This window comes from Hyperoodon ampullatus (genome assembly GCF_949752795.1).
Source record: "Hyperoodon ampullatus genome assembly, chromosome: X".
Taxonomy (NCBI): Eukaryota; Metazoa; Chordata; class Mammalia; order Artiodactyla; family Ziphiidae; genus Hyperoodon; species Hyperoodon ampullatus.
Window position 1 is genome coordinate 92876939 of NC_136913.1, and position 25765 is coordinate 92902703.

The 25765-nt window shown below is 35.6% G+C and overlaps 1 protein-coding gene across 1 annotated transcript in view; it reads right to left on the reverse strand.

Annotated features, from left to right (window-relative positions):
* Positions 1 to 281: 281 nt before the first annotated feature.
* Positions 282 to 25765, reverse strand: part of RBM41 (RNA binding motif protein 41) — a gene marked incomplete at both ends in the record, with an annotated part of 63670 nt that continues 38186 nt past the window's right edge. The window contains 3 exons of the mRNA XM_079727450.1: positions 282 to 448; positions 2403 to 2550; positions 21263 to 21666. Of these exons, the coding sequence (XP_079583576.1) occupies positions 282 to 448; positions 2403 to 2550; positions 21263 to 21666 (719 nt within the window). The remainder of the gene's footprint in view (positions 449 to 2402; positions 2551 to 21262; positions 21667 to 25765) is intronic.

The following is a 25765-nucleotide window of genomic DNA, read 5'->3' on the forward strand; positions in this document are numbered from 1 at the left end:
AAATGCCTGGAAGTAATCCACTGTAATTTATCCTGAGAAAATGATACTCTTTATTCCCTACCCTCCATACTCATTATATTGTCTATCCCAGAGAGTGTTTGATTACAGAAAATGTTTTCTACCAATTCTTTCCAAAAGCTGAAAGGGATTTTAATTCAGTTTTCTCTCCCTCAGTTAGCTTCTCTTCTTCAATTCCAAATAAATTGCTATCTATATACAAATCCTAGATCCTAGATTCTGATGCAAGAAAGACCCCCTGGGACTCGCAATCTTTATGTCTTCTAGCTGCCACTGATTTCTGTAGTATTATCTGTAGTAGATGATATTAGAGAAGCAGCCTGGAGATCTGACTGCTGCTTTTTGTTCTTTCCAAATTCTATCACCAATATTTTCCCATGTAGTTTATATCCATTTACTAGACGCAATGCTTGCCATGCTATTTCTGTATCTAAAAGAGAAAGAAAAAACATCAGTTTATATGTGGCTTAATCGATTTTATTCCAAGTCTAGTTTATGTTGTTTTGCCTTGGAGTTCAGTGTAGGCTATAAGGCCATATAATTATTTGATTTTATTGTGTTTTATACAATCTCAAATTTGTAATAACTCAGCAAGATTAAACTAATGGCTAAGAATAACAACAATAAAATCTTAAAATCGATGTTTGAGAGCTTGTCCTAATTCAATGATATATGTAAAGAAACAAGGATACAGACAGTGTGCTAAAGAGGGTTAAGCTATAATTAATAATACACAAACCTCTATCTTAGATAACAGATTATAGGTACTGTAAGAATGAAATCATTTTCAAAATGGGGAAGACAAATAAAAGAAGTTATCAGGGGATTGAGGACACTTTGTTACTTTTTTCTTTTGATCAGAGAGTGGTTGTAGGACCCCTCATTAGGATAAGTAAGTTTAAGAATGCTTGCAGGCATATGGAAGCTTGAGGTGTAAGAGTATATAGCATATAGCAGGAGGATTTGATTTATGGGTCTCAGAGCCTGGATGTGGGAAATTAGGAAGGAATGGAATTACTGCCTAGAGTCTGTGAAATCATAAGTGGACAAGCAATGTTTTTAGCTTGAACCAATTTATGTCTCATATATGTATGCACTACAAATTTTCAAATGCATGTATAATTACTAAAACGGCTATTTATTTAGAAGTACTTAGTGTATAAAGCCTTTTTATTGCATATCTTTTCAATTAATGGATCATATTAGGTGGGGGTGTATGAAGTAATTTTATAAGTTTAAAAAGGGTTCTCACACTTGAAAAGACTAAAAATCACTAGCGTTGAGGATCCACAAACCTTCAATGAGATAGGAGAGATGGTACAATGCTGTATGAAAAGAATGCAGGGGAGTTTGGCACTGCTCATGTGTAAAAGCACTTCCCTTTAAATAGATTACTAGGCTGTATATAAATGATGATACTTTAGGGATAATAAAAGGCACAGCTCCTACCCAGCCTCCACCAAAAAAAGAAAGTCTGGTCTGTCATAGAAACTGAAATTCCTATACAGGTATAACTTGTTTAACTGCACTTTGCTTTATTATGCTTTGCAGATATTGCAGTTTTTTCCCTCAAATTTAAGGTTTCTAGCAACCCTGCACTGTCAGATGATGGCTAGCATTTTTTACCAAGAAAATATTTTTAAATTAAGGTATGTACATTGTTTTTTAGACAAAATGCTACTGCACACTTAATAGACTACAGTATAGTAAAAACATAACTTTTACATGTGCTAGGAAACCAAAATATTCATGTGACTTGCTTCATTGAGATATTCACTTTATTGCAGTGGTCTGGAACCGAATCTGTAATATCTCTGAGATATGCCTGTATTATTCCTCCCTTTGGTTTAGGATAGTGAAATCATGTATTAAGATGCAAATAATAGTTAAAAGAATATATCACCTACTAGTTAATTATGAATTACTAATGAATTAGCATAGTATAGCATAATAGCATAATATCTTGTAGTCTCTTAGTCCTAAAGGAATAGGGCATAATGCAAGTACGAGTGTTCTGATCAGAATACCAATATATTAATAATTAACATAATTATAACTTGGACTAGAAATACTATTTTCAGCAAAGTGAAAGTAAATTTTGATGGCGTGAGTAGGAAGTGCCAAGACTGAGGAAAAGTGAGGACAAAGGTGTAAAGTGGTCGTGCACTGTCAAAGGAGGAGAGGAAGCACAGAAGGGAAAGTAGAGAAAAATTAAAAACATGTTTTCCTTAGTTCTCTTCCCTTCCTCCCATGTGCTTGGCCAAGCACATACTTCTCATGTGCTGCAGAGAAATCAAAGTGCTATATCTAAACGACAGAGGGGATAAGTAGTCACTAATGAACTTATGCTACAACTGAGTAATTATCCAGATGAAGCTACTTACTGGGAAAAGTGATAAAAGCCTGCCCCCTCATTCGTCCAGTCATCATTCGGAATTGAATTGGAGGTCCTTTCTTCTCCTGGAACCGAGCGAATAATGAGACAAGATCTCTTTCGGTCACCCGAGGGCTAAGGTTCTTCAGGTATAACACCTAATATAAACCAAGGATCACCAGAAATAACACATTAGGGAGGTAAGACAACTATTTAATTGTGGTAGGGATTAGTTAGTTTCAGATAAAGATGGTGGATTGAACACATGCATCTAATTTCAATCCCTCCAGAAAACTCTCCAAAAACTATAGAGACTTTTTTTTAATACAAACTGACAAGGTAAGGAAGAACAAGGAAAGGAGGCAATAGCAACAATATTCTGGAAGCTGGAAAATAACTGAACGAGTGTACTCAAGAAAGCTGAATCTTAAACCAGCAGTGGGGAAAACCAGGAACTAACCCAATCTACACCTAAGAATCCTCAAACAGTTTAGGAACTGATATATTCAGGTGTCTCTGGAAATGGATGTAAAGATCTGGGGTTAAGATAAGGTGGGTAGGTTGAAAACTCTTTAAAAATAGGTTAGATCTTTAAACACCTCCCCTATAATATGCTACTGGGTAAAGACCACTCCCAATCTTGGTGAATATTGGAGGTTCATTCTCTGAACACAGGGAGAGCTAGATACAGTTGAGGATGTGAATACTGTTCCTAAAAACCAGGAGATTAAGAGAAATAATGTATTCTGAATGATGAGGATACCCCAAACACTTCCTCCCATTAGGCTCCCACAATGCTGGTGGTACCCTCCCATGCAAGAGTTTTGAAGTCTTCTCTGGGGAATCTGATTACCCCAAGAGGAAAGATCTAAAAATGCTGATTTTGGATGGGGAATTTCTCCAAGAAATGGATGAGCCAGATGACTTTAAGTGAAGCTCAAAGTCAATAAGGATCACTCATTTGCTCAGAGCTTCCAATCTGTTTTTGGCCCCTACTCATAAATATGAGCACAGATTATCAGGCATCTGAGAAAAGCCTCTAATGTGAAAGAGAACAGAAGAAACAAACAAATGAAAGCAAATGGGAGAAAACAGAAACTATGCAAGGACAAAAAAAAACCTTCAAAAAGCCATCACTAATACCCTCAGAGAAATAAGAGAAAATATTCCATCTATTACGAATGGGATGCTATAAAAAAAAAGAAATATTCAAGAAAACAAAAAAGAGTTCTTAAGTGTGATTGAACTTAGTTCTTATCGGCTTAAAATAGATTGTTAAAAGATGTTTTGGGTAAGTTCAATTGTAATTATAAAGAAAATACCTATGGAGGATACACAAAAGAAAATGAGAAAGGAAAAAAGCACTTCACTACCAAAAATTCATTGAAACACAAAGGAGGACCTCAAGAAAGAAAAAGAGCAACAAAAGAGCTACAATACAGAAAACAACTAATAAATGGCAATAATAAGTCCTCCCTATTAATAATTACTTTACCTATAAATGGATTAAACTCCCTAATCAAAGATGTAGAGTGGCTGAACAAATAAAAACCAAGATCTGACTATGTGCTGTCTGCAAGAAACTCACTTTAGATTTAAGGCCATACATAGGCTGAAAATGAAAGGATAAAAAAATAAATTCTATGCAAATTGTAACCAAAAAAGAGCAGGGTTGGCCATGCTTATATAAGATAAAATAGACTTTAAGTCAAAAACTTTCAAAGGAAACAAAAAAGGATATTATATAATGATAAAAAGGTCAATTTCACCAGGAGGATATAACTACTATAAATATATATACACCCAACATCAGAGCACCTAAATATATGATGCAAACTTTGAGAAAACTGAAGGAAACCAGAAAGCAACACAATATTACTAGGAGATTTCAATACCTCACTTTCAATAGCAGAAGAAAAACTAGAAAATTCACAAATTTGTGGGAACTAAACAATACTCTAGAACAACTAATGGGTCAAAGAAGAAATCAAAAGGGAAATTAGAAAATACCTTGAGACAAATGAATATGAAACCACAATATACCAAAATTTATTGGATGCAGCAAGATCAATACTAAGAGGGAATTTTACAGCATTAAGTGCCTAAATTAAAAGAGGAGAAAGCTCTCAAACAACTTAACTCTATACTTCAAGGAACTAGAAAAAATAGAATAAACTAAGCTCAAAGTTATCAGAGGGAAATAATAAAGATTAGAACAGAAAAAAATGAAACAGAGATTAGAAAAATCATAGAAAAAAAATCAACCAAACTAAGAGCTGTTTTTTTTTTTTAAAAAGATCAACAAAATTGACTACCTTTAGTTAGGCTAAGAAAAAAAAAGAAGACTCAAATAAAATTAGCTGTGAAAGAGGAGTCATTACAATGGATGCCCCAGAAATAAAAAAGTATTATGAGAGACTACTCTGATAATCATATGCCAACAAATTGGATAACCTAGAAAAAAGGATAAATTCCTAGAAACATAAAACCTACCAAGACAAAATCATGAAGAAATACAAAATCTGAATAGATATATAATTAGCAATAAAATTGAATCAATAATCAACAAAGAAAAGCCCAGGACCAGATGGCTTCACAGGTGAATTCTACCTAACATTTAAAGAAGAATTAATACCAATCCTCCTCAAACACTTCCCAAAAACTGAAGAGGAGGGAACACTCCCAAACTAATTTTATGAGGCCACCATTACCCTGACCAAAAGCAGAAAAAGACATTACAAGAAAAGAAAACTACAGGCCAATATCCCTGATGAATACAGATGCAAAAATCCTTAACAGAAAACTAGTAAACTGAATTAAAAAGCACATTTAAAGGATCATACATCATGACCAAATGGGATTTATCCCTGTGATGCAAGGATGGTTCAACATATGAAAATCAGTCAATAAGATATAACACATTAACAGAATGAAGGATAAAAATCACAAATCATCTCAAAAGACATCAATGGACAGATATTCCAGACAGAAAATCAATAAGGCAACAAAATGACACAATAGAACAGACAGACTTAATTGATATTTTCAGGACACTGCATCCAAAAAAAACAAAAACAAAAACCACCAAATCAAACAAAACAACAACAACAACCAGAATACACATTCTTTTCAAGTGCACACTGGAACATTCTCTAGGACAGACCACATACTAGGACACAAAACAAGCCTCAGCAAATTTAAGAGGCCAGGGATTATTCCAAGCATCTTTTCTGACCACAACAGCATGAAACTAGAAATCAACCACAGAAAGAGAAACGAGAAAAAAAATGATTACATGGAGATGAAACATGCTACTAAAAAAGCAATAGGTCAAAAACAATGAAATCAAAGGGGAAGTTAAAAAATACCTTGAGACAAATGACAATGAAAACACAACCATACAAAATCTATGGAATGCAGCAAAAGCAGTCCAAAGAGGGAACTTCATAGTGATAAAGGTCTTCCTCAAAAACAAGAAAAATCTCAAATAAACAACCTAACCTACCACCTAAAAGAATTAGAAAAAGAAGAACAAACAAAACCTAAAGTCAGCAGAAGGAAGGAAATGATAAAAGTCAGGGAGGAAATAAATAAAATAGATATCAAAAAACAATGGAAAAAAATCAATAAGCCAAGAGCTGTTTTTTTGAAAATGTAAACAAAACTGACAAACCTCTGGTCAGGCTCAATGAGAAAAGAGAGAGAACCCAAATAAATGAGAAATCACAACTGATACTGCAGAAATACAAAAAAAAATAAGAGAATACTATAAACAGTTATATGCCAACAGATTGGACAACCTAGAAGAAACGGACAAGTTTCTAGAAACATACAGTCCACCAAAACTGAATCAAAAATAGATAGTTTGAACAGACCAATCACTAGAAGTGAAATAGAATCTGTAATTAAAAAAAACTCCCTGCAAACAAAAGTCCAGGACTGGATGTCTTCACTGGGGAATTCTACCAAACATATAAAGAATAACTTACATCAATCCTTCTCAAACTCTTCCAAAAGACTGAAGAGTAGGGAACACTACCAAAGTCATTCTATGAAGCCACCATCATCCTGATACCAAATCCAGACAAAGACACTACCATAAAAGAAAATTACAGGCCAATATCTTTGATGAACATAGATGCAAAAAATTCTCAACAAAATATTAGCAAACCAAATCCAACAACACATAAAAAGGATCATACACCATGATCAAGTTGGATTCATCTCAGGGTCACAAGGATGGTTCAACATACGCAAATCAATCAATGTGATACACCACATCAACAAAAGAAAAGACAAAAAACACACTATCATCTCAACAGATGCAGAAAAAGCATTTGATAAAATTCAACATCCATTCATGATAAAAACTCTTATCAAAGTGGGTATAGAGCAAACATATCTCAACATAAGAAAAAGCTATTTATGATAAACCCACAGTCAACATAATACTTAACAGTGAAAAGGGAAAAGCCTTCCTACTAAAATCTGGAAGAAGACAATGATGCCCACTTTCACCACTTCTATTCAACATAGGACTGGAAGTCCTAACCACAGAAATCAGATAGTAAAAAGAAATAAAAGGTATCCAAATTAGAAGGAAAGACGTAAAACTGTCATTATATGCAGATAACATTATACTATATATAGAAAACCCTAAAGACTCCATACAAAAACTACTAGAACTGATAAGCAAATTCAGCAAGATTAACATATAGAAATCTGTTGAATTTCTTTACACTAACAACGAAATATCAGAAAGGGAAAGTTAAAAAAATATCCCTTTAAAAATTACATCATCAACATCACTAATCATTAGAGAAATGCAAATCAAAACTACAATGACGTATCACCTCACACCAGTCAGAATGGACATCATCAAAAAATCTACAAACAATAAATGCTGGAGAGGGTGTGGAGAAAAGGGAACCCTCTTGCACTGTTGGTGGGAATGTAAATTGATACAGCCACTAGGGAGAACAGTATGGAGGTTCCTTAAAAAACTAAAAATAGAGTTGCCATATGATCCAGCAATCCCATTCCAGGGCATATATCTGGAGAAAACTCTAACTCAAAAAGATACATGCACCTCAGTGTTCATAACAGCACTATTTACAATAGCCAAGAAATGGAAGCAACCTAAATATATATCAACAGATTAATGGAAAAAGATGTGGTATATATATACAATGGAATACTACCTAGGCACAAAATTGAATGAAACAATGCCATTTGCTGCAACATGGATGGACCTAGAGATTGTCATACTAAGTGAAGAAAGTCAGACAAAGACAAATATCATGATATCACTTATATGTGGAATCTAAAATATGATAAAAATGAACTTATTTACAGAACACAAATAGACTCACAGACACAGAAAACAAACTTATGGTTACCAAAGAGGAAAGGCAGGGAGGAGGGATAAACTAGGAGTTTGGGATTAGCAGATAGAAACTACTATTTATAAAATAGATAAGCAACAAGATCCTACTGTATAGCACAGGGAACTATATTCAATATCTTGTAATAAACTATAATGGAAAATAATCTGAAAAATTATATACAGTAAGTCCCCTACATATATGACTTCCATTTCAAGAGTGTGTTCTAAGTCCAACAAAGTTAGCCTAGGTACCCAACTAACACAATTGGCTATTTAGTACTGTACTGTAATAGGTTTATAATACTGTTCACACAAATAATACATAAAAAACAAACACAAAAAAATAAAGAAAACATTTTATACATTACAGTACAGTACCTTGAAAAGTACAGTAGTACAGTACAACAGCTGGCATACAGGGGCTGGCATTGAGTGAACAGGCAAGAAGAGTTACTGACTGGAGGAAGGAGAGGAAGTGGGAGATGGTAGAGCTGAAGGATCATCAGCAACAGGAGATGGAGGGCAAGCTGCAATTTCACTCACGCCTGACGTTGATGACACAGGTTCTGGCTCCTTGCTGGATTCAGTTCTATCTACCCTCTTTAAAAAAATGATCTAGTGATGTCTGGGTAGTAGCTCTTTTTTTCCCATCATAGATGACACGGTAAAACTGGACTGCATTCTGAACGGCTGCTGCAACCTTTGTGTACCTTTCTACTTTCGGGTCCTATGCCTCAAAAACTAACAGTGCCTCCTTAAATAAAGAAAATCCCCTTGCCATTTCCTGCATTGTGAATCTTTTCGGTTCTCCAGTTACTTCTTCCTCTTGTCTCTCTTCGTCCTTTCTCTGGGCCTCCAATTCCATCAGGTCTTCATTAGTAAGCTCCTCGTGCTGCACAGCAAGGAGTTCAATGAAGTCGTCCTCTTGCAGATCTAGCTCCAGCTGCTCGTTGAGGGTCACTACATTGCTGAAGACCTCTTTGGACTCCTCATCCACCTTCTCAAATCCACGAAAATCGTGAACAAACTGTGGGCCAAGGTTCTTCCAAACCCCATTCATGGTGATGGTCATAACCTCACGCCAAGCAAAGTCAATGTTTTTTATGGCCTTGTAGATGTCATAGTCCTTCCAAAATTGTCGCCAAGTTGTTCTTGATTCGTCATTCACCTTTACTGCCTGATAAAAAGTGTGATGTAAATAATATTTCTTGTAGGTTGCTATAACTCCCTGGTTCATAGGTTGGATGAGCGATGTAGAATTCAGTGGCATATGAACTACTGTACTTTGATGTTGGGATGAAAATCGTCCATGAATGGGGGTTGGCTTGGACACTGTTGAGCAGCAAAAGAATGCTGAATGGGACATCCTCCTCCAAGCAATATTTCTCTATCTCTGGGATAAATTGGTGGAAAAACCAGTCCTGGAAAATGGCCTATGTAACCCAGGTTTTGGGGTTACTCTTCCACACAATAGGACGAGAGCCCTTGGCTATGTTTTAAGGGCTCTTGAGTTCTCTGAATGATAAAACTAAGCGAGGCTTCAGCTTCATATCGCTGGAAGTACTACCACCAAACAACAGAGATAGCCTATCCTTTGCTGCTTTATAGCTTGGCATCAACTTTTCCTCCTTACTGATGTAACTTCGGTCTGGCTTCCTCTTCCAGTACAGTCCTGACTCATCCACATTAAAAACCTGCTCAGGTAAATACACACCTTTATCGATAATTTCTCGAAACATTTCAGGAAATTCCTGGGCAGCTACTGTTATCTGCACTCACTGCCTCGCCACTTACTTTTACCTTGTGAAGGTTGGCTCTAGCCTTGAACCGATAAAACCAGCCATGGCTGGCATTAAAAGATGCGCCCTCGGATTCTTCGCCGTGTTTCTTCTTCAAGTCTTCATAAAGGCTTTTAGGTTTCTCTTAAACCAGCATTAAGCTGAGTGGGACTCAACGCAGATGCTGATCCTGCATCCACACACTGAGAAGTTTCTCCATCTCCTCCATCACTTTTCCACGCTTCTTTGATATTATTGTTGACATCACTGGCACAGCAGACTTCATATGTTACATGATCTTGTCCTTGTTCTCCAAAATCATGCTGATGGTTGAAAGGTTCATGTTATAAGAACGAGTGACATCTACCATTGTTCTGCCTCGCTCCACTCTCTCAGGTATTTTCACTTTTGTTTCCATCGTTAACACTTGGCGCTTCTTAGCAGTACCAGCTACATCACCACTGCTTTTATGCTTGCTTCCAGACATCCTGGGCTTAAAATAAAGATACTGTACTACTGTACTCTATACACTACTGTAAAGTACACAAAAGCACAATCACTTGTAGAGGATGCATGCATGTGACAATCTACGCCAGACATGTGAACTAACTTACGTGATTGGACATGTAAATGCATGTCCGCATCTCTGAAAGTTCACAAATTGAAGGTTTGTATGTAGGGGACTAACTGTATTTGTGTGTCTGTGTGTGTGTTTGTGTGTATAAAAAACTGAATCACTTTGCTGTACACCAGAAACTAACACAGCATTGTAAATTATACTTCAGTAAAAAAAAAAAAAAACAGAAACATTAAAAAAAATTGAAAAAGACACAAATAAATGGAAAGACATCCCATATTCATGGATTAGAAATATTAATATTGTCAAAATGTACATACTACTCATAGTGATCTACAGATTCAATGCAATTGTTATCAAAATTCCAGTGACAGGGACTTGTCTGGTGGCGCAGTGGCTTAGAATCCACCTGCCAATGCAAGGGACAAGTGTTCGATCACTGGTCTGGGAAGATCCCACATGTTGCAGAGCAACAAGCCTGTGCGCCACAACTACTGAGCCTGCACTCTAGAGCCCTTGCACCACAACTACTGAAGCCCGAGCATCTAGAGCCCATGCTCTGCAACAAGAGAAGCCACCGCAATGAGAAGCCTGCACACCACAACAAAGATTAGCCCCTGCTCGCCACGACTAGAGAAAGCCTGTGTGCAGCAAAGAAGACCCAACATAGCCAAAAAAAAAAAAAACAACCAATTACAAATGTTATGAAAATAAAAGAAGTCCTAAAATTCATATGGAACCACAAGAGACCCCAAATCAACAAAGCAATCTTGAGGAAGAAGAACAAAGTACGATGTGTCACGTATCCTGATTTCAAACTATAGTAATCAAAACAGTAAGGTACTAGCATAAAAATAAACTGACATATTGACCAATGGAACAGAATAGAGGGCCTAGAAGTAAACCACACATTTATCGTAAACTGATCTTAGACAAGGAGGGCAAGAATACACAATGGGGAAAAGATAGTCTTTTTAATAAACGGTGTTTGGAAAACTGGATATCCAGTACAAAAGAATGAAATTAGATGCTTCTCTTACACCCTATACAAAACCTAACTCAAAAGGAAGTAAAGACTTAAAAATAAGACATAAAACTCTAAAAGTCCTAGAAGAAAACATAGAAAAATCTTGACCCTGGTCTTGGCAATAATTTCTTAGATATGCTGTGAAAAGCACAAGAAACAAAAGCAAAAACAGACAAGTGTCATTACATCAATTCAAACCAATATGCATAGCAAAGGAAACAATCAGCAAAGTTAAAAAGCAACCTACAGAATGGGAGAAAGTATTTTCAAATCATGTATCTAATGAAGGGTTAATATCTAAAATATATAAGGGATTCCTGAAACTCAAAAGCAAAAAAAAAAAAAAAAAAAAAAAAAAAAAAGATGTGTTGGTAAGGATGTGGAAAAATTTTAAACCCTTGTACACTGTTGGTGGAAATGTAAATTTGTACAACCACAATGGAAAACAGTTGAAAGATCATTAAAAAATTAAAAATAGAACACACATAATCCAGCAATCCCACTTCTGGCTATATATCTAAAAGAACTGGAATCAGAAGCTGGAAGAAATATCTGCATTCCCATGTTCACTGCACCATTGTTCACAATAGCAAAGACATGGAAACAACCTAAATGTCTATTGACAGATGAATGGATAAAAAGAAAATGTGGTGTATAAATACAACAAGGTATTATCCAGCCTTAAAAACGAATAAAATCTTGTCATTTGCTACAACATAGGTGAACTTGGAACACATGCTAAATGAAATAAACCAGAAACAGAAGAACAAATACTACATGACCCACATATATCAGGAATCTAAAATAGTCAAACTCATAGAAGCATAGAATCGTGTTCACCAGGGGCTAGGAGGAGGGGTAATTGAGGAGGTGTTCATCAAAGGGTATACAGTTTCACTTATGCAAGGTGAGTAAGTCCTATATATCTATTGTACAGCAGAGTATATATAGTTAACAATACTGTATTGGATACTTAAAAATTTGTTAAAAGGATAGATCTTAAGTTAAATATTCTTATCAAAAGAAAAAATGGAGGGAGGAAATTCCTGGAGGTGATGGTTAAGTTTAGGGCATTGTATTGGTGATGGTTTCATGGTGTATATTTATCTTCAAACCCACCAAGATGCATACATTAAATATGTACAGCCTTTTTTGTATGTGAAACATACTTCAATTGAAGAAAAACTTAACCAAGGAAGTAAAGGACTTGTACATTGAAAACCACAAAACATTGCTCAAAGAAATTAAAGACAACACAGACTCAAAGATGTCCCATGTTCATGGACTAGAAGACAATATTATTAAAATGTCCACACTATCCATAGTGGTCTACAGATTTAATGCAATTCGTATCAAAATCCCAATGTTATTTTTTGTAGAAATAGAAAAACAATCCTAAAATTCATAAGGAACCAGAATAGACCCCCAAATAGCCAGAACAATCTTGAGAAGTAAGAACAAAACTGGGGAGGCCTCACACTTCTTAATTTCAAAATATATTACAAATCTACAATAATCAAAACAGTATGATACTGGCATAAAGACAGACATGTAGACTAATGGAATAGAATAGAGAGCCCAGAAATAAACCCACACATATACAGTCAACTGATTAATAAGGGGGGCAAGAATACACAATGGGGAAAGGATAGTCCCTTCAACCAATGGCGTTGGGGAAAGTTGATATCCACATGCAAAAGTATAAAATTGGCCTCTTATTTATATTATACACAAAAATCAACTCAAAGTGGATTAAAGATTTAAACATAAGACCTGAAACTCTAAAACTTCTAGAAGACAATATAGGGGAAAAACCTCATGACACTGGCCTTGGCAATGATTTCTTAGATATTACAGCAGAAATACAGGCAACAAAAGCAAAAATAAAGTGGGACTACATCACTAAAACACTTCTTCACAGCAAAGGAAACAATCAGTAAAGTGAAAAGGCAACCTACGGAATGGGAGAAATATTTGGAAACCATATATCTGATTAGAGGTTAATATTTAAAATATATAAGGAACTACCACAACTCCATAGCAAAAGACAACTTGAAAAAAATGGGCAAAAGACCTAAGTAGGCATTTCTTCAAAGAACACATACAGAAAATAAATGTTGATGAGAATGTGGATAAATTGGAACCCTTGTGCACTTTTGGTATGAAAGGAAAATGGTACAGCTCCTACAGAGAACAGTATGGACGTTCCTCAAAAAATTAAAAATAGAACTACCATATGATCCAAGAATCCCAGTTCTGGTTACTTATCCAAAAAATTAAAATCAGAATCTTGAAGAGATATCAGAACTCACATGTTTACTGCAGCACTCACAACAGCCAAGAGGTGGAAGCAACATAAATGTCCACCACAGATGAATGAATAAAAAAATGTGGTATATACATACAGTGGAATATGATTTAGCTAGAAAAAAGGAAGGAAATCTTGTCATATGCTACAACATGGATAAACTTCGAGGGCACTATGCTAAGTGAAATAAGCCAGTCACAGAAGAACAAATACTGCAAAATTTCACTTATATATGGTATCTACAGTAGTCAAAGTCATTGAAGCAGAAAGTAGAATGGTAGTTTCCAGGGCCCGGGAGGATGAGGAAACAGGGAGTTGCTGTTCAGTGGGCATAAATTTCAGTCATGCAAGATGAAAAGTTCTAGAGATCTGCTGTACAACACTGTGCCTACAGTTTACAATATGTAATGTACACTTGAAATTTTGTTAAAGGTAGATCTCAGGTTATGTGCATTTTATTGCACTGGAGGAGAAAAAAAGAGATACATTGGCTAGCATAAGTTAAATGCTTTATAGCTTAAAAAAACTTGAGAAAAATTCGGACAGGAACAGCAAAAGTAAAGAGCTAGAAAACAGAGCCTGCTTAAATGACTTACCATTGAAACATATGAGTAAATATATTAAACATTGCAATAAGCAGTAGACTCTTTATGTCTCAAAGCCTTTGAAGCTGGATGTTCACATATTTAGCATTTAACCACGCTCATATCTTAAAGGTAAGGGCATAGAATAACTGATTTGTGATTCACTTAAGTAATTTCAGGTGATCCAGAGTTTTGGCTCTGAAATACTCATTATGAAAGCATCATCAAATTAAATAACCAGAGAAAGGGAGAGGTATGTGAAACATACTGCAAGTTTCTCACCAAGTAGGAAAGATCCATACTAAGATTATTCCCTTTGATACGAACATTTTTTTAAAAATCAAGAGGACTTCTGGTCAAGGTGGCTCGGTCACTTCTTGCTTGGATGCATCTTCTCTGTTCTAAAAATATACATACATACATGCATACATACATACATACACATGGGTATGTATGTATGTATATGTCCACAACATATATATATATATATATATATATATATTCATATATACAAAGATACACACAAAGATACAGCTAGGCTCAAAAACAAGATTAATATTTCTGTGAAAGAGAAAAACAGAAACTCCAAGTGGTAACAGAGGATGAAGCTCTTCCTGGTATCCCTCTGCAATAAACAGTGTTGTTTTCTATTTTTTGAACTTTATATATGGTATTATACTGTATGCATTTTCTGCAGCTACCTGTTTACATTTTTTAAAAATACTTCATTTTTAGAACAGTTTTAGAATTATAGAAAAACTGAGTAGTACAAAGAGTTCCCATACACCCCACACCCAATATCTCCTATAATTAACATCTTACATTACTATGGTACGTTTCTTTAAATAAATTAATTAATATTGATACATTATTAATAACTAAAGTCCATAGTTTATTTAGATTTCCTTAGTTTTTCCCTAATGTCCTTTTTCTGTTCCAGGATCCCATCCAGGATATCATAGTACATTTAGTTTTCATATGTCTTTAGTCTCCTCTTGGCTGTGGCAGTTTCTCAGACTTTTCTTGTTTTTAATGATCTTGACATTTTTGAGGAGTACTGGTTGGGTATTTTGTAGGATGTTCCACTACTAGAATTTTTTTTTAATTTATTTTTTGGCTGCGCTGTGTCTTCATTGCTGCATGCGGGCTTTCTCTAGTTGTGGTGGGGGGGGCTATTCTTCGCTGCGGTGCATGGGCTTCTCATTGTGGTGGCTTCTCTCTTTGCAAAGCACGGGCTCTAGGCATGCGGGCTTCAGTAGTTGCAGCACTTGGGCTCAGTAGTTGTGGCACGCAGGCCCTAGAGCATGCAGGCTTCAGTAGTTGCAGCACATGGGCTCAGTAGTTGTGGCGCACGAGCTCTACAGAGCGTGGGCTTCAGTAGTTGTGGCGTGTGGGCTCAGTAGTTGCAGCTTGCAGGCTCTAGAGCGTGGGCTCAGTAGTTGTGGTGCACGGGCTTAGTTGCTCTGCGGTACGTGGGATCTTCCTGGACCAGGGATCAAACCAGTGTCTCCTGTATTGGCAGGTGGATTCTTAACTGCTGGACCACCAGGAAAGTCCCCACTACTAGAATTTTTCTGATGTTTTCCTATGGTTATATTGTGGTTATGGATTACTAGGAGGAAGACTACAGAGAAAAAGTATAATTTTGATCACATCATATCAAACACACATACTATCAACATGATTTATGATTGATCTTTGCTTCGATCACCTGAGGCAGTGTTTGCTGGGTTTCTACACTGTAATGTTACTCTTTATTTCTTTCTGTATTTCCATACTGTATTCTTTGGAAAGAAGTCACTAAGAGTAGCTCAAAACTAAGAAGTCAGGAGTTATGCTTCCCTTCCTTGAGGTGGAGCATCTACATAAACTATTTAGAATTCTTCTTCATGGGATACTTGTCTCCTCTCCCCCATTTATTGATTAATTCAGTCATTTTATTATCAGTATTGACTCATAGATATTCTATACTTTGGGTTATAATCCAATATTAATTTACTTAGTTTGTTGTACATTCCCTGTTTTTGTTTGTCTGATCAACTATTTTTCCTCCAATTTTGAATGATTGTTCTTCCTGGATATAGAATTCTAGGTGGGTGTTTTTCCTTTCATCACTTTAAATATTTTACTCTACTCTCTTCTTGCTTGCATGGCTTCTGATGAGAAATCCAGTGTAATTATTATCTTTGTTCCTCTATAGGTAGTTTTTCTCTGGCCATTTTCAAGATTTTCTCTTGGTCTTCAGTTTTCTGTGTTTGAACATGATATGCTTAGGTGTATTTTTTTGGTATTTATCCTACTTTGTGTTCTTTGCTTGGATTCTGAATCTGTGGTCTGGTGTCTGTCATTAATTTTGGAAAATTCTCAGCCATCCTTACTTCAAATATTTCTTCTGCTCCTTTCTTTTTTTTTCTTCTGCTCCTTTCTTCTTCTGCTATTCTAATAATGTGTATGTTACACCTTTTGAAATTGTCCTTGGATATTGTTACTTTTTTTTTTTTTTTTTTTTTGCAGTATGCGGGCTTCTCACTGTTGTGGCCTCTCCCGTTGTGGAGCACAGGCTCCAGACGCGCAGGCTCAGCGGCCATGGCTCACGGGCCCAGCTGCTCCGCGGCATGTGGGATCTTCCCAGACCAGGGCACGAAACTGTGTCCCCTGCATCAGCAGGCGGACTCCCAACCACTGTGCCACCAGGGAAGCCCCTGTTACATATTCAAAGTCTTTTAAAAATCTCTTCATTTCAGTTTGGGAGGATTCTATTGACATGTCTTCAAGCTTACTAATTCTTCCCTTGGCTGTATGCAGTCTGCCCATGAGCCTATAAAAGGCATTATTTCTTTTCCTTTTTCTTTTTTTTTTGGCCATGCCGCATGGCTTGCGGGAATCTCAGTTCACTGACCAGGGACTGAACCTGGGCCATGGCAATGAAAGCCCAGAATCCCAACCACTAGGCCAGAAGGGAACTCCCAAAGGCATCATTTCTGTTATAGTGTTTTTGATTTCTTGCATCTTTCTAGAGTTTCTATCTCTCTGCTTACATTATCCATTTGTCCTTGCATGTTGTATACTATTTCTAAAAGACTCTTTATCATGTTAATTATAGTTATTTTAAATTCCATATATATGATCATTCAAAAACCTATGTTGTATCTCAGTTTGGTTCTGATGCTTGTTTTGTCTCTTGAGACTGTGGTTTTTCTTTTAGCATGCCTTACCATTTCTTTTTTGTTGAAAACCAGACACGATGCATAACATAATAGAAACTGAGATAAACAAGTCATTAATGTGAGGTTTTATGTTAATCTGGCTAGAAGCTGGGCTGTGTTTAATGTTTACTCTGGCTGTAGGTGTCAGAGGTTTTTCAATTTCCTCTGACATCCTTGTTTTTGTCTCCCTTGTTTTCTTTGGGTTTCCTTAAAAACGTCATAGAGTCTGAGCCTTGCAGGTCTTTCGACTGTAATCCACAGTTAACATACTGAAGCCCTGCTGATGTGGTAGTAAGGTGTGGGGTATGGGAAAACATTCTGCAATCCTATAATTAAGTTTCAGTCTTTTATTGTGCCCATGTACTCAGCCTGTAACCTTCACAAGTATTTCACAGCTTTTATTCTCTTTCTCTTAGATGAGACAGTAAGGCTAGAGGAGCCTGGAGTTGGATAATTTCCCTTCTTCCACACTAGAGAAGGCTTTGGTAAAGTTGTTTTACTTGCTGGATAGCTCTCTGTTAAGTAGAAGCTCTGGATGTATTTCAAATTGATTACTTTTCCTGTTACCATGCCAGGAGCAGGAGACTTTTTCTTGGCTCTTCACACTGACAACCCAGTGGAGCTCCTGGAGGTAAAAGTCATGAAAATGTGGGGGCCCCCATAGACTGTGGCCCCCAGGAGTTTGTTACTCAAACACTAATCTACACTCTGCTTCCTGCAATTTGTCAAAGTTACCGCTTAAGTGTTCCTACCAGTTTATGGCTCTAGTGCTTTCTGCTCCTGATAAGCAGATCTGGGCTGTCATTCTTTGTAATTGCTTGTCTCTCCAGATTTCAGGGTTGCAGTTTGCTCTCTGATGTCAAATCCCTGATGGGTCCAAGAAAAGTCATTGATTTTTAGTTTGTTCAGCTGTTCTTCCTGTTGTAAGAGAGCAGTGATGACTTCTAAGCACTTTACATGTTGGCACTGAAACCCAAAGTCTGCAACAAACTTTTTTCATTCAATATGGTTTGCGAGTTTCATCCACATTGATACCTGTAGTTCTATTTCATTCATTTTCTCTTCTGTATAGTATTCTATTTTATGAATATAACATGCTTTATCCATTCTCCTGCTTATGAACATGTATGTTGTTCATAAACAATGCTACTATGAGCATCCTTATAACATCTAATGTGCATGTGTAAGAGGTCCCCTAGGATAGATACCAAGAAGTGGGATTACTGACTTATAGTGTATGAGCATCTTTCATTTTACTAGATATTGCCACAATGTTCTTGAAAGTGGTTGTACTCATTTATATTCACCTAGCGGTATATTAAGAGTTCTTGCTGTTCCATGTGTTCACCAATACTTGGCACTGTCAGGCCTTTAAATGTACGCCAACATCCTGGGTGTTAAATGGTATCTCATTGTAGTTTATTTTGCATTTCTTTGATTACTAATGAGACTTTATAAGTTAATTGTCCATTCATGTTTTCTCCCTTGTGAATTGCCTGTTCATATCTTCTGGCCATTTTTATTGGGTCGTTTCTCTTTTTCTTATTGATTTGTAGGGAAAGATTTCCTTAAAATGTCTCAAAAAGCACAAACCATCAAATAAAATACCAATGATTTAATTACGTTACAATGAAAGGCTTCTGCTTAACAAAAGACAACAGAAACAATGTTAAAAATATAAGCTACTCACCAGGTGCAGCAAGGGTTTGTATCCAGAATTTTAAAATAAAATCTATAAATAATATTGAAAACTAAATAATCAAAATCTATAAATAATATTAAAAACTAAATAATCAAATAATGGGCAAAGAAACAGAACAGGCAATTCACAGAAGGTTCCTGAAAGACTAATGAATGTATGAATACATGCATAACTTCATTGGAAATCAGGAACATGCAAATTAAAACCATGAGATACCTTTCAAAGACATTAGACTGGCAAAAATAAAAAGTCAAAAACTTTAAAGTCTTAGCAAAGATGTGAAAGAGATTTCTTAAACCCTGCTCATGGAGGTGAAGATACACATACCCTATATCACAGTAATTCCACTCCTAGATATGTAATATAGAACAGTGATTCTTAAAATGTCACTCTCAGACCAGCATCATCATCAGTATCTCCTGGGAAACTGGAAATGCAAATTCTCAGGTCCTACTCCAGATGTATAGAACAAAAAATTCTGGGGGCGGAACCCAGCAATCTGTGTTTTAACAAGTCTTCCAGGTGATTCTGCTGCACACTAACATTTGAGAATCACTGCAATAGAGCAACATTTTTCTGGCCTTTTTGACTGAGATCTATAGGAAGAAATGCATTTTATATTCTGGCCCACACACATATCACACACACACACATTAAACAAAAGCTTCAAGAAACAATAATTATCCTTACTACTCTATGGAATGCACTTTGATATTTTCTATTCTATTTCATTTCTTTAAAAAATTGCTGGTTGTGACCTAATAATAGTAATTTAAAATTTGAAAACCTGTCCTAGAGAAACTCCTGTACATATGCAACAGGATATATGTACTATAATGTTTGCTGCAGAACTGTCTATAACAGAAAAAAATGAAAAGAAAAAATCTTCAGGAGAATGGATAAATGAATTATAGTATCTTTCTACAACGGAATACTACATAGTTCCTTATATCTTTAGAAATAAATTTCAAAAACTTGTATATTGAGTCAAAAAAGCAAGTTGTAGAAGGGTATGTAGAGTATGGTATCATCTATATATTTTAAAAATATGTAAAACTATATGTTGTTTATGAATATATAGATATATAGTAAAAATATAAAAACACAGATGGGAATGATAAATAGCAAATACAGGATCGTGGTTACCACTGGAAAGGAGAAAGAGGAATGGGATTGGTGAGGGATACATGAAAGTCTTCAGGCGTCTCTATAAGGCCTTATTTTTTTTAATTAGGCAAGTATGGAAACTGTTAAGAATTGATAGAGAATTCCCTGGCAATCCAGTGGTTAGGACTCTGTGCTCTCACTGCCAAGGGCCTGGGTTCAATCCCTGGTCAGGGAACTAAAATCCCACAAGCTGCGTGGCATGGTCAAGAAAAAAAACGGCAAGAATTGATAAAGATGGCTGGCTGGGTACAAAGGATTTTGCTATATTATTCTCTGTAACTTTTTGTAATGAGTAATATTTCATAATAAAAAATAAATAAAAATCCAGCTACCCTTGAACATCAAGAATATACTAGAAATGCAATCATTCAAAGGAAACTGCTTTAATATTCCTTACCTACGATGCCTTTTTAAAAATTCAGGGACAGCCAGAAGCTAACATTATTTTTTTGGTTTCGTTTTTTAAATTAGACGCAATCAAGTATATACTCCAGGGGCTTGTGTTGCTTCTTTGAGTGACATGATAATGAAAATTTCAATTCTGTATGTAACATATACCATGAATGTGAAATAATGATCTGATCAACAAAACAAGGATTATTTACAACTTTTCTTAGATATTTGCCAATTCCTCAAGGCTTAGAGGCCCTGTGCTTTCACTTTGCTGCTTAGCTATCAGCAACTTAAGTCATATGTCATATAAAAGCCAGGTGGAGCATTCTGAAGAGAAAACTCATGTGGTAATACTAAACCCTACTCACAACCAGGCACCATGGCTACCAGATATGGTGGTACTATGAATACTACTTGATTTATTAGTAGCCTAGGAAATTAGAGGTTACTTTTTTCCATTGAGGGTTTCTAGTGGGTATGGACTGATCAAGATTTCTTTAAAATTCTAAGGGTAGCTTAAGACATTAGAAAACCACAAAGAACATCATAGGAAATATGTTACTTATATAGTCAGAGCTACTTATATAGCAGAGGATGAATAGTCAAGGTCAAGGAAAAACACAATCACTGTGCCTATGTCATGATTCTTTGGTATAATAAAAGCTAATATAAAAGTATTACTTTAGGTAGAAGTAAATAAAAATGAAAACAACCCATTTTGTTTTCTTGGTTTGGCCTATACCTTGTTTGGATCCCCTGGATTATATGAAGAAAACATAGGAATTTTTCGGATCTCTTCCTCTGACAAACGATTTCTCTGGATCTCATCTTCTGGGACAAATTCTATTGGCTGCGTCAGCTTCTTAGGCCCCGTCCAACACTGCTCAGGTGAATTATCAATAACTTTTGCCACATGGAGACTGGGACCTTTACCCTGTGCTGCCTGTTTTCCCTTGTCCTGGAGTAATGACGGGTTCTCAGCTGTGCCACTATCTCCCACTGATGTAGCTGAGACCAGTGAGTGGGAAGCAAAGGGTTCACCTCTCATTAGTTGGAACTCTTCAAGACGTTTTTTCATTATCATCTCTTGGTAAAAATTTTCCAGGTTGTTCATGGGATCACCTTTGTTCTTCTTTTGGGGTTCATCTGGATCAAGACAAAGAGATAGGGAAGTTCTACAAAGCCTACCAATACAACCTTTGACAAATTAATAAAAATTAAAATTTGAATCTCAGATAATGAAACTCTGCTGGGGAAGGTGTTTACAACCTGTGAAAAATGACAATAATATATAGCTATGTTATTACAGTGCATCTTGGGCAAGGCCGGGTTTATGGTAAGGCAAGTGAGGCACCTGGGGTACAAAATTTGAGGTGCTCACTCTCAGGGTCATGCAAGTACATGCATCTAACTGATAAAGACATTTGAAAAATGTAACTAGTATGGCATTATCACACTTCACAAAATTAATAATAATTCCTTAGCATTATCTACTACTGAGTTCATATTCAAATGGCCCTGATTTTCTCAAAGATATCTTTTTACACTTGGTTCAGGATCTAAACCAGCCATTGGCTGTTATATCTTTTAAGCCTCATTAAAAAAACAAACAGTTCCCCTTCTTTCCCACCCCTCCAATCTGTTTCTTTCCCCATCCCATTGATTTATTAGAGAAACCACATCATTTGTTCATAGAACAAATGAATTTGACTGGCTGTTCCTCATGATATTATTTAACTTGTTCCTCAATCCCCTCTATTTCTTACAAACTGGCAGTTAAATCTAGAGCTATGCTTTCAATGTGGCCACTAGCCACATGAGTCTATTTAAATTAATTTTTAAAATGTCAGTTCCTCTGTTAAATTAGGAATATCAAATGCTCAACAAGCACATGTGGCTAGTGGGACACCATACTGGGCAGAATAAAGACCATTTACATCATTGTAGAAAGTTGCATTGGATAGTGCTGATTTAGATTTGGGTTCAATATTTTTAGGCAAGAGTCCTCCATATATTATATAGATGTGTATTTCCTATTACATCATGTCATAAGGCACATAATGTTTAGTGGTCCCCTTTTTAGTGATGCTAAAATTGATCAGTGGATTCAGGTGGTATTAGTCTGATCTTTCCATTATGAAGTTTTCCCGTTCACATTTCACCTAAGGGGTTTTGCATCTATTGATGACCATTGTCTAAATCCATTAATTTATTAAGAGTTGTAAAATGGGGCTCCCCTAATTCTATTATTTATTTTGTACTTATTATTTCTATTATTTCTTCTGTATTTATTATCTGGAATTCTATAATGGACTTACCGTCATCAACTATGTGGTTTCCCTACATACAGTTCATACAGCAAAAGCAGGATAAATGCTTGATTTGCTTCCCATTATTTACCAACTATAAAAGTAATGAGTTGGTACTTTAAAAGTGTTAAAAATGATTATTTTTAGTATAATTGTGAGACCTGTATTTTCATATATTTGATGTGTTTCAATTAAATATAGTCATTCTTTTTAGTGGTCAAATTATCCCACTCAGGACTAGTGAAAGTCCCTTAAAATTGGCTCCTGTATTGCTTTCCAGTTTTCTGGCACAGCAAGATGTCTTAAGCTCATCTTGTATAATTCCTGACTCAAAGCTGGAATATTTCTCTAAGGACCACTGGCTCCTGTTAGTGGGAAATAGTGTTTAGAAACCACAATACGTTGTTAGTTCTGTTCATAAATGTTGAGTTGTTGTTGCTTCTAGGCCTTTTCAGTGAACAAAGGTAGGAAAATTTTTATGAAAAATAAATCATAAATTCATACTGGTATTTCCACTTCAAATTTAAGATTACAAGGTTTTAACTCGAACTCCTTGATTTTTGACTTGTATCTCTTTTCACATGTGCTTAAGATATTGGCTCTTAATGATATTAACAAAATTATTAGCTTTTTCCTACAGTATAGAGAACTTTTAAATGTCAGTAACAATACTAATATGGTTATCAACAATACTAATATGACTATCAACAACTACTTAATACAGTTTTATAATTCTTTGCAGTTACTTTTGACCTTAAAATATATCCCATTAGGAATATACAAATACTGTTTTGAAATCATTTTAAATAATTATTTTCTCTATATGGTTATGCTACCAACTTTATTCATAGTTAGGCTCATTTGCTTCAGGCTGTTTATAAATTTTAAGGATTGATCGTTTTTCCCTTTTGATTAAATTTTTAAATTATGCGAAACATTTACATGGGTCTAAAGTGAAAACTGTGTTATACAGTACCTTCACAGAAGTCTCACTTCCACCTCTGTCCCCTTCATCCCACTCCTTTCCTTCTCCATAAGTAATAATTTTATTAGGTTTTGGCTTTATGGTTCCATTGGTTTTTTTTTTGAAATATAAGCAAATAGGCACAAACACACCACACATATATATGTCTCTGTGTGTGTATGTGTGCCTGTGTATATATATATAGATATAATTCATTACACCCCCTCTCTTATGTAAAAGGTAACTTACTTCACTGTTCTACAACTTACTTTTTTGCACTTAGCAATATATCCTGGTGATAATTCCATATTAATGTATAGGGCTCTTCCCTTTCCTTCTTATAGCTGCATAGTACTTCACTGTGTGGATGTACAATAGTTTATTCAACTACTCCCTTACTGATGCACCTTGGTGTTGCTTCCAGTCTTTTCTGCTATTGTGAATAATGCCCTGACAAACAGCCTTCTGCATACAGGATTTTGTATTTTCTCAGTATATCTTTGAAATAGATTCCAAGAAGTGGCATTGCTGAGATAAAAGGCAAATGTGTATGTAATTTTTCTATACATTGCTAAATTCTACTCTGTAGGAATTGTACTATTCTGCATTTCCACCAGCAGGGTATAAGAATATTTATGGAAGGATTTCTTAAGACCCAAAAAGCATTAACCATTAAGGAATATATCGACAAATTCAACTACATTAAAATTAAAAGCTTCTGTTCATCAAAATATCCTAAACAGAAAACTCACGGAATGGAAAAAGATATTTGCTATACAAATAACTGATAAAGAACACAATCATTAGGAAAATGGGCAAAAGACAGAAAAATGTGCCTCGCAAAAGAGGAAATACACTGGCTAATAAATATAGGCAAAAGTGCTCAATGTTAGAATTCAGGGAAATACCAATTAAGAAGGGAATACCATATTGGAAAAAAATAAAAAAGAATACCAATACCACATGTCAGTGAGGCTGTAGGGCAAATGGAGCCCCCATACATTGCTGGTAGGAATGTGCAGCCACAGTGCAAATCACCATGACGTTACCTACTAACGCTGAATATATGCTCATAATATGACCGATCAATTCCACTCCTACATATATACCCTAGAATAATTTGGGCATAGTGCACCAGAATATAATAATAAGAATATTTAGATCAGTACTATTTATAACAGGCCTGAAACTAGCAAAAATATAAGTATCCACCTGAGAAGAATCAATTATAAAATTGTAGTAAGTTTATATAATGAAATCCTATATTACAACAAAAGTGAACAAATTTTGGTTACATATGACCAAGTGGATGAATATACTAATGTATACACTCAAAAATATTTATTCAGTGACTATTATGATCCAGGTAGTATTCTAGGTTCTTGGGACACATTAATAAAACAAAGATCCCTATCTTCAAAGAACTAAGTAAATTATATGGTATGCTAGAAGGTTATGAGTGCTATGAAAAAGAAAAAATACAGCAGCATAAGGGATAACTGGAAGGGCTAGAAGGTGGTGGTAATGTTGGTTGCAATTTTACTGTTGGTCTGAGTAGGTCTCATTGAGAAGGTGACATTTGAGAGAAGCCTTACAGAAAGTGAAGTAATCTATCATCCTGATATTGGAGTGAGGGCTCCAAGGTGGGAGTATGTTTCAAAAAATTTTTAAAGTCTGAAATCATACAAAGTATTTCTTTAATACATACAAAGTATTTCTCTGACCATAATGGAATCACATTAGAGATATACTGCTAGAAGAAATCTGGGAAAATATAAATATCTGGAAATTAAACAACACACTTCTAAGTAACCCATAGGTCAAAGAACTTCCATAGGAAATTTTAAAATATTCTGAACTAAATGAAAATGAAAACACAACATAACATTTATGGATACAGGTAAAACAATGTACAGAGCTTTAAACACCTATATCAGAAAAGAATGGTTTCAAATCTATAATCTGAGCTTCC